The 10,711-nt window shown below is 38.9% G+C and overlaps 1 protein-coding gene across 2 annotated transcripts in view; it reads right to left on the bottom strand.

Annotated features, from left to right (window-relative positions):
- LOC146317874 (retinal-specific phospholipid-transporting ATPase ABCA4-like) overlaps nt 1-10,711 on the bottom strand; it is a 57,020-nt gene that overhangs the window by 8,687 nt on the left and 37,622 nt on the right. For both annotated transcript variants that reach the window (XM_084732464.1, XM_084732465.1), the window contains 13 exons: nt 9,749-9,921; nt 8,873-8,997; nt 8,657-8,755; nt 8,065-8,346; nt 7,442-7,474; nt 7,237-7,342; nt 7,078-7,152; nt 5,327-5,496; nt 4,621-4,798; nt 4,247-4,362; nt 3,822-3,969; nt 796-919; nt 6-135 (listed from right to left, as the gene is read on the bottom strand). In XM_084732464.1, coding sequence (XP_084588590.1) covers nt 6-135; nt 796-919; nt 3,822-3,969; nt 4,247-4,362; nt 4,621-4,798; nt 5,327-5,496; nt 7,078-7,152; nt 7,237-7,342; nt 7,442-7,474; nt 8,065-8,346; nt 8,657-8,755; nt 8,873-8,997; nt 9,749-9,921 — 1,759 coding nt within the window. The remainder of the gene's footprint in view (nt 1-5; nt 136-795; nt 920-3,821; nt 3,970-4,246; nt 4,363-4,620; nt 4,799-5,326; nt 5,497-7,077; nt 7,153-7,236; nt 7,343-7,441; nt 7,475-8,064; nt 8,347-8,656; nt 8,756-8,872; nt 8,998-9,748; nt 9,922-10,711) is intronic.

Raw genomic sequence — 10,711 nt, 5'->3', positions numbered from 1 at the left:
CTTACCAGTGGTCCAAGAAGAAACGGTATTGGATCAGAAGATTGAGAATAAAGTAGATGAAGCCCTCCACAGCCATGAAAGCAACATTTTTCCCCACAAAGTCCCACCGGAACGGGTCCTGTGTGTACTCTTCACCTGAAAGCAAAGATAAAAGCTGGACTTAAAATGAACCCTTCGTTCAGTCAGTACAAAGTATTTTTTATATGTCACAAGCTGCACAAAAGGCACAATTTAGTAAAGTTTGATAAACTATTCCCATTGAAAAATGTATGCAAAATGATCCTTTGTGGTGTTTTTGCCACCTGCTAACAAGCAGTAATTTACATAGCAGCACTGTCTGATAATATCATTTGAATATCTTTAGTGACGGAACTTGTGCTGCTTTTCTGAAATATGGATGAAAAGCTCTTCATAAAGCACAACATAATTTATTCAGCCATAAACTCAGACTTTTTCAAGGGTCATGGAACAAAATCAGCAGATCAACACTGGATTCACATTACTTTAATGCCTGAAATGTGGTCGGAAAGCTGCAACTCTCTGCCATGTAACCCATAATAAAACATTTCAACCATCAACTTAAAAGCCACACACAATCATCAGGTAAGTTAATAATCTTAGGACTGTACAATTAAAGGCAAGGAAACAGTTTTATCACATTTCATATCAGTATTTCAGAACTCAAAATATCACTCAATAATCACTATCACTAACTCAAATGATCTCTTTTACAGATTTCCTGATCTAGATCCAAAACTCTTAATATGGCTCAATCAATTAGTACACTGTACTTACCAAATCTGGCGTAAACTTCAGTGACGGCCTGGTTCATGGCCATGTCGATCAGTCCTCGGCCCAGGCAGAAGTGAGGGAGCACCAACAGGCCTTTCTTTAACCACTCATTGAACATCAGCAAAGGCTGGAAACAAAAAACAAACACCAATTTACATTTGACTTGAGTGCAAAACTAATAGAACACTTCAACATATAGTATGCATCATACACAAACAGAACAGTTAAAAATAGTTCTGGCCAAATAAACCTGTGACTCATTTCTGAATATTGTGCATCACTGCATCATCCTCCCAGCTTTGTGTTCTCACGCAGCGTTTGCACTCTATCATAAATTGTCCAGAATTTCCAGCAACAAAACCAGTAACTTCTGTTCAAGTTATGCATACTGCAGGTTTACACTCATCATTCAACTTTAAAAACTTGCATGCATTTGTAAATGAACCCAGTTCATCACCAGTTCATGTCTAAATCATGTAACATGCTCCTTTCTGTTCAGCGGCTTCATATAAATAGTAGTATAGTGCATGACTTTTCTTATTTTAATTCTACATTTGATATGAGTTTCTGAGGTTTCTTCTATTATTACCCTTTCAAACGGGTTTTTTCCATACCTGAATCAAGGCTCTAAGGACAGAGGGTCTTGTACACTGTGCAAACTATAAAGCCTCCTGAGCCATTCTTATTTTTTTTATTTTAAGCTGATTGTTTTGTTAACCTTTGCTGAGCGAGATTGGTATCTGCCTACAGTATGAGCATGAATGAAGGTGAGCTGTCATAAGAAGTTTATAATTTTCTACTCTTACATGTTTTTGTGTGATGTTACTTAAGACAACAATGTCTAGGTGTCCAGGTCAGTTGCTGAGGGACAAATCTCTGCTAAAAATCTTACAAGAGTCTGACAAATTTCTCTGTCATTGTTACAAAACCAAATAATAAAAACCAAAGTCATTTCCCCCTGGTGCACCTGTGTTTACTAAAACAAAAACAAAACTGTTTATAAATGCTCTTGCAAATAATCAGAGAGATGCGTGAAGACGACAAAGAAGCTCAGAAGTTCAGACTCTGAAATATCAACATAAAAGTATGAGTCACACCACCTTCAGTGATTCTCTCATGATTCACCTGTTGCAGGATTTATCGGAACGAGCAGAGACGAGGAGTACAGATGTGCGGTGGAGAGAAGCGTCTGTCAAAAAGATGATTTCTTGACAGTGCAGAACATCACCTGTTACCATGACAGCAGCATCTGTGCCCTTTTCCAGCTACTTCTGTTTTCTTTCTCAAAAGATGCCACACAGTAACCGTACCAGATGTGTTCACCACTCGACAGAGTGACTGTTGGCAGTAGTCATGGTTGTCTGTTTCTCACCTGTCCTACAGGTGCCCTCAGCGCATCAGCTCTGCTCATATGTGGTTCATTTTCTTGTCATCCCTGCTTCTTCTCCTGCTGCACCACATTAACAATCAGTCTTTGTATATATATTGTCTGTTTGCTGTGTAGTTTTTGTCAGATAACCCTTTTCATATAAGGTATTTTGCCATGTTGCAATAGGTGTAAATGAGATTTATGATGGCTAATGATTGCTGCTTCAGCCTCAGGATCCTGGTATTGCGCAATAACAAGTGAAAATGACTTAAGTGAAATGGCCTATTGTCTTCAGCTGGACTTACACAGTGTCTTCTCTCTCACAAACACTACTTTTTTAAGTCCAAATCTAATCTTGATTGTGCTGCTCATGCTAATCTGCTTGTACATTAACCTGATATTGTTCTGAACTGTCAGAGGCATTCAGCACTTCATAAAGCACCGTAAACATGAACAAGTTGAATGATCGATTTAGTTGTAGGTGATCACTGGAGTCAAAGTTCCTGGAACATTAGGTCAGCAGAACAAGCTGAAAACAGTGAGTTAGCAAACAGTTGCCTTTAAGGCAGGACCACAATACAGGAGTTTACAAATTTCGAAAATAATGGCATATCACAGTATATTATCAAGATTATCGTGCAAGAAGGAGCACAGTCTCATGAACGTGATCTCACATGATCTCATGGTGAAGTGGATGTAAACACACAGAGCATTTTTAGATCTTTCTGCTCGTAGTTTTGGTTTCATTGCTCACAATTTTCCTGGTTTGGCTCAGTTTCACTGTCCTCAGCAGGCAGCTGTTTTCAGCAAAAAAAAAGCTATGATAAACTCACTGGATGCTGCCTCCTCAGCTCCAAGCTGCAGACACATAAAGTAAGGAACTGGCTGGTGAACATAATGGAGCATTTATCCACTGAGGAGAGAGATATTTCCCTCAGGAGTTGGTCAAGACCAAAGCAGAACAAAAAGGAAAGTGAATATCAAACTTGCATTTGTCAGCTGGCCAGAAATCTCAGATGAACACTAGTTTGGTGTCTGCTGGTTGTGTAAATAGAAATTTACTTGCTAACACACTGTGTTTACAGCTTGTTCTGTTTACTCCAGGCGGCCAAAAACTCAATACGGCCTCAATTTGTACATTTATTAATCAATAGACTCAACAGTTAGCCTCTTTTTTTCCCCCCTTGTGGATTCTCAGTCTTAACATTTTCTACAAATACAATAGTAGACTTGCCACAGCTCTACAATACTGCTTTAACAGTGTACGGGTCTCACAAAGTAATCTGCCTTTTATTGATGAAATGACTGAGACCACTTAATTACAGTGGAATCACCTAAATACAAGATCAGGGTTGGGAAGGTTATTTTAGAAATGTATTTGGATACAGTTATTAATTACCTGTTAAACAATGTAGTCAGTAACCTAATCAAAGTATCACAATATTAAAATAATCTAACTTGATTACTTTCCGTTACTTTTGGTTTACTTCAAAGAATTTCTTCAGCCTTGTATAATGTTTTATATTCGCTGTAGGTTTATTAATGTTACTGTCCTTTGTTTTGAATGAATAATAAATCAGATGTGTCTTTTCAGTCAAAGATTTGAACTTTTGTGTGTTGAGTCTAATCTTGCAATACCTTAAAATCCATACATTCTTACCCGATTGTTTTCAAACAGCTCCAGGATGAAGGTGATGGCGCTGGTGTTGATGCCTATGAACAGGTTGATGCAGGACAGGGACACGTATGCAGTACTCGGGATGTTGAATATGTAGGACATGGGATACATCATGGGCGTCACTGACCACCTGTAAGGCACCAGGGCCAGGAAAAAGAGAAATATTTGACAGTCACACTGTTTATTCACCTCCCTTTCTCATCATTTATACATTTTGTTTCTCCTTTTTCAGTTTCCTTAATTGCTGAATCAGGTTGTTATTCAGTTAAGCGCTTGTTGCTCACATTATAACAATTACTCACCTGGACAATTTGTTTTTCATTAACATATCCTTTTTGTTTGTCATAGTTTTTATTTATGAAATGGAAAAAATAACTGAACCAAATTAAACAAAACAAAGTCTTTACCCGTATAACAGAAGCAGTGCTATTAGCGCTGGCAGGTTGGACGGTGACGTGTAACACTTTTTGTCAAAAGCCATGAAAATGCCGACCACCATTGCAGTGCTGAGAGAGTAGTTAACCTGGGAGAGAAAAAAAAAAAAAACATTCATGTGAGAAAATTAATATAAAAATCAATTGTTATACAAAAATAACCAGAAGTAAGATATTAATTCACATCAATCCACAACATCTATGTTTGGAGTTGAGTTTAAATCCACTAATATGGCATGTAAATAAACTTTTATAACTTAAAATGATTTGAAAACTGTAAATCTTTGATCAGTGTCAGTATTAAGATGATGCACATTTTATATCGACTCCGCCCCTGCGTGACTCACCATGTCCCAGAAGAAGTTGGCCACCCAGTACACTAAAGGGCTGACCCCACTAACAAACTGCAAGTGCTTGGCCTTGGTCGCACGCTCCTGGATGAGGTAGAGGACGAAGCTGGCGGGGATGAAGGACATGGCGAAGATAACACAGATCGCCACCACGGCATCTACTGAGGTGGTCAGCCTGAAGTAAGACACAGAAAGAGTCAGTGCTGTACATTGTGGTTTGGGACGTTACTGTAAAATGTAGTAAATTAAATGTATAATGTATTATATACACTATTTGCAACTCAAAAGCTTAAAGCTGAATAAGAATGGAGGCAGTAATTTGTCATATGTAGGCTCAGGGGAAACTTTTGTCCAAAGGGAATAAAAAATTAATAAGGCAGCCATGTTGGAAAATTTAATGACCACTTCCTCTGTCCCATTGGAATAAATTATCTGTAAATATCCGTTCTCTGTTGTCATTTCATTCATTTAAAAGTGTTTGTTTTGTGTGTTTTCAGTGATGCTCTCACTTTCTTTTTCCATACATTAATCATTTTTCTTTTTATTTGATTGTATCAAGTTTAAGGCTGTAATTTTTTTTCCCCTTTGTTCTTTTTTGTTTTGTTATTTAGATCGTTGATTCCCACGAAAACAAGATGTTTCCTGTCAAGGAGTTTATTCGGAGATAAAACATTTCTGAGGTAAATATAGAAGCGACACTCACACTGTGACTTCTGAAAGCTGCTCTTTGGTGAGGTTCAGCGGGTGGTTGATGGCGGTGATGCCGAACTCGACAGGTTTGGCAGATGGAGGTAGGAAGGCCCTCAGAATGGCATTATTGGCCACATTCATGAAGGCCACCATGGCGTGCCAGCCTTTGTTATTATACCACACCTGACAGAGGAGAGCAGAGGATTAAATGAACACATTTTGCAACCTTCTGACTATATACAGTGGCAAGAAAAAGTATGTGAACCTCATGGTTTTCTGCATTAATTTGTCATAAAATTTGATCCGATCATCATCCAAGTCAAGGGTATTGACAAATATAATGTGCCTAAAATAATAACACAAAAAAATACTGTATTTGCTCTGATGTTTTGGGTCATTCTCCTGTTCCATCACCCAACTTCTACAGAGTTTCAGCTGACATGCAGACATTTTCACATTATCCTGAAGATCTTTTTGATAAACTTGGGAATTCATCTTCCCCTCAATGATTGTAAGCGGGCCCAAATCATGATGTTTCCTCCACCATACTTTATGGTTGGGATGATGTTTTCATGATGATATGCGGTGCCCTTTTTTACGCCAGATGTAGTGCTGCCTGTTCTTTCTAAATAGTTCAATCATTTCATCATTCATCATCAGTCCACAAAACATTATGCCAATACCGCTGTGGAGTGTCAATGTGCTCTTTTGCAAACTTCAGGTGTGCAGCAATGTTCTTTTTAGTAAACAGTGGCTTCATTTGTGGTGTCCTGCCATAGACACCCTGCTTGTTCAATGTTTTACGTACTGTAGACTCATGAACACAGATGTTAGCCAGTTCCAATGATGCTTTCAAATCTTTGGCTGTCACTCGGGGTTGTTTCTTTACCTCATTGATGAGTCCTCGTTGTGCTCTTGGGGTCATTTTGACTGGGCGCCCACTTCTTGGTAGAGTAGCCACAGTCCCAAAGTGTCTCCATTTGTAGATCATTTGCCTAACTGTAGACTGGTGAATGTCTAAAGTCTTTGAAATCACTTTGTAACCCTTTCCAGCTTTATGTAAATCAACAACTCTTGATCGTAGATCCTCTGAAAGCTCTTTTTTGCGAGGCATGGCTCACATAAGCATATTCATCTTGTGCAGAGCAAACTCAAAAGATTTGAGTGGTTTTGATCAGTCAAAGTATCTCTAGTCCACACATCCAAACTCATTTTCTTAACAAGACTGCAGGTATGCTAACACCTGACTCCAATTAGCTTTTTTGAGGTCATTAACTCAAGGGTTCACATACTTTTTCCACGAGCACTATGAGGTTTTTATGGTTGTTCTCAATAAAGACATGAAAGATCAGAATTTTTCTTTGCGTTATTATTTTAGGCACTTTATATTTGTCAATACCCTTGACTCAGATGACGATCTGAACATATTTTATGACAAATGAACGCAGAAAACCATGAAATTCCAAAAGGTTCACATACTTTTTCTTGCCACTGTAAGTGCAGTCGTGATTTTAAACATATCAGAGACTTGCATGCTGACCTTTGTTATACAGTAGACTACTTTAAATGGAAAGCAAAGCTATTAAAGCTCTTACAGCTGTGAGTCAATGTCTGTGTGACACGAACAGGCTTTATAAGTTGAAAAGCCTGTCATATAAAAGCAAAGCTCCAGCAGTTGACGTCAAACCAGCAACAATGAGTGTTTGAACACTATTTCTGCCACTTGATGCTGTGCTATTTGTGTATCCACCCCACACTCCCTACCTTTATATTGAATTCACTCTCCATGTAATGTAAGAAAGTACCAATCTCCTTCAGCGCGAGTCCAGAGTAGGGACCCTGTTAGAAAAAAATTATAGTCATAACTCATTATAATAAACCAGCTTCAGACACTGCTGTCATGAACAACACAAAAGCAAGTACCGCTGTGATGTTGAGCATTCGCCCCAGCTGGTGAAAAACATTCTGGATGTCTTTAGGGTCGACGTCCAGGACGGGAAGCTGTCCTCCTACAGACAGACCTCCATATCTGAGGACAGAGAATATTTTCACTCAGAGTCCCACATCAAGTACAAGAGAAGAAGAGGAAGACTGATGGGTAAATTTGCAATAAAGTGCAATTTCTTACCTTTGTTCGTTCACCCAGTATTTGCTCTTCAAGCTGTGGAATGAAATTCAGAATTTAATCAGGCAGGTTATTATTCAAATGTGTTAAAAAGCGGACAAAGGAAATGACTCATAGCTTGTTTATAGCATTTTTTAAATAAAGCCTGAAGATGATTTTTCAGTGTTTTTGTTTGCATCATCATTATATACAGAGTTCATGAAGTTTTTCTGTCACCTTAAGCCTCATTTTTATTTGGCTTATAAAGGGTAACTTGGCTAAGTGAATAGTGGGACAACATTTTTTTTTTTTTTTTGAAACTGGTTTAGTATGTTGCAGAAGTGTTGCAGCCAGCAGAACCAAAACTTCCACATAATCCTTAAGGGCAACTGAGCCCCAGCCATTTTAAAAGTTTAACCTCCTCAAGTGTAAGTTCAAAGTGACCAGACTCTTTTTACAGAACACATAACAAATTTAACCCCTTGATCAGTTTTTAAACCTTTAAAACACCAAAAGTCACTCAATAACACAAACAAACAAAAAACACTGAAGTCACACAATCGCAAACAAACTAACCGTTTGAGGCAGCGGTAGACCACAGGTTTTCTTTTATTCCTCCAGTTTGCATAATTTAAATTCAGACCCACCTGGTTCTGATGAGACTGGGGTAGGTTTTAACCAGGTAATCAGAGATGTTCCTGTCCGTCAGGTCCAGCATCGTGTCCCCCGTGGCCTCGATTCGTTGGGGAGGGGGCAGGCCTCCGGCTCCGGCGGGACAGATGGGCATCATGGTGAGCTTCTTACTGGTGCTGCACTGGCAGGAAGGAGACGGGTTCCTCTGGTTCCACTCTGGACTCTGCAGGATGTTACTGACCACGGGAGAGACATCAGGATAGTGCCACTCTGATGTGGTGTTACTGCAGGGCATTCTGGAGGGACAGAAGTGGAGGAACAAAAAAAAAAAGGTTAAATTAATCAGCATGGAGATGTAATATGCATTTGTCTTCTAATAGGTGTAATCTTTATCATGTATAGCGATGGTGGAAGAAGTAAAAGTTACAAGGATCTTTCATATTGTGTAGATTTTTTTTCCAGATAAGTGAAGTGTTTGTAGGTGAGAATTTTGCTTTTTTACTTGCACGTTTTATCTGCATGAGCTCTTAATGTGTGAATGTATGTTGCAGGATTTCTGTACAAGTCATTTTGAATTTTGGAAATGAAATGCACACTGATACTCACCCTAGTGGTTCGCCCTCCATGCAGCGTGTCCCCAGGCCTGGACTGTGCAGCAAGCGCTCTGTGAAGCGCTTCATTTTGGGGTCAAATGGTTGCTCATTACTGAACAGGGATGAGAAAATGTAAAGAGTTTAAGCCACTGACTGAAGAAACATAAACAACATAATCTTATCGGTTACCTATGTGTTTACGTGAGACACAACTGATCTGAAGTCTGACCTGAAGAAGGTGAACTGTTTTCCGTACATCCAGGGGGTCAGAGTCAGACTCGGATACTCTCCAAACGGAGGAACGATCATGGTGAAGATCAGAGCTATGAGGACAAAACTGGCAGGAAGAACTATCTGAAATCCACAAAAATACAAGTACAGTAAGCCAGCAGTGGTGGAAGACGTATTCAGATCAGATCAGATCACTGTGAAACAGTCCTTGGTTTAGATTTTTGTTATGTAACTTTACGTACTTATACAACACACCTGTAATAAAAATAAACAGGGAACTATTAATTATTTAACCATTTAGAGGCACATAGAGGAAAACTAATTTTCTAGGATAGAGGTCAGTCTATGTGGCACTGCATTGTGTTTTCTCTACTTGAGGAGAACACTGTAACTAAGGATTATTTTCATTCTGCTGATTATTTTCTCTATTAATCAATTGTTTGGTTTGTAAAAATTATTAAAATTGTGACAAATGCTGTCACAGTTACTTAGAGTCCAAGGTGAAACCTTCAGAGTGCTTGTTTGCTTGTTTTGTCCAACCAAAAGCCCAAACTTCAAAATGATTAATAATATATTTAAAAGTACATTTTTTTAATATACATATATGACCCACAAAGTTTGTTTCTTTCTATGTGCATGTTATTTTTTCTTTTATAATCAATAAAAAAAATGATCAAAAATTTCCACTGACACACATCTGCATATGCACGATGTTTTCCTCTAGATTCGATAGCTGATAGTTGTCCCTTTGGTTAAAATACATTCATCTACCCAAAGCCGATTATAATTATAAAGAATTATTCACAGCTCTCAGTCTGCTGTCAGTCCATCCATCAGAAAATCACACTCAGCCATCCATTCATCCTCCCTCTACCTGTGCCAGGAAGTCTTTGCGGCTCCGGGTGGCGTGGTGAAACCTCTTCACCAGCAGCGCGTGGAACTGCTTCAGGATCAGAGTGCAGCCTTTCACCTGTCGGGAGCCCTTTCCTGCACTGCTGTCTGATGCATTATGGGTAATGCCATTAGTCTGCACCACACCATTATGTTCTGCAATGAACAAGAAAACACACAATTAAGTATTGCATGTAAAGTATCTACATGGGACAAAGCATCTGCACAGAGGCACGCTGGGTAAGCAGAGGTCCTACTGCTGAGATGAGCAAGGCACCTAAACTCATCTAGGCTTTCTTAGTTCCTCAAGGCAGATGGCAATAATAAATGTGAGTAAATGTGTGACTTTAAAGCAGTGCAAGCAAGCAGAAAAAACTTTCTAACTACAGACTGAAAAAAGCTGCATAATCCCTGCTCTGTACGAGCAAAGGATCTGCTGCAGGTTCCAGACCCGGATCACTTAAACTGCTCAGAGTACAAAATGTGTGTGGCTTAACACAATTATTGGCATTAAATTGTTCCCAGAAAAGCATTTTAATGTTTTAATGTTCACGGTGGGGTTTCCCAAAGCTTTTCGTGTCAAGGACCCCCACAATAGATGCACATTAGACAACGGACTGTGTTGAAGTTGTTTTTGCTGCGAGATGAATGATTGGTGGTTAATAATTTCACTAATTAATCTTTGCTCTTTCTGCTCCACATTGGACCTTGTGTTTTAGTGGCCATGTGTCCTACATTTAATGCTGGCTGACTCTTCCAACAAATGCTCACAATTTGTTTTGAACTGCTGGTGATGAAATAAAACCTCTAATTTAAAGGTTCTAAGATAAGATATTCCTTTATTAGTCCCACACACAACACGGAAATTGTCAACAACAGGGAAATTTTCAGATTCATGTTGAGATTTTCTGCTAAAATCTACTAAATATTTTTTTCACTCTTCCTT

Source organism: Lutjanus erythropterus, chromosome 12 (assembly GCF_056507025.1).
Source record: "Lutjanus erythropterus isolate fLutEry1 chromosome 12, fLutEry1.hap2, whole genome shotgun sequence".
NCBI classification, from domain to species: Eukaryota; Metazoa; Chordata; class Actinopteri; order Lutjaniformes; family Lutjanidae; genus Lutjanus; species Lutjanus erythropterus.
Note: the sequence above shows the minus strand (reverse complement) of the source record. Positions and strands in the feature narration are given on the sequence as shown.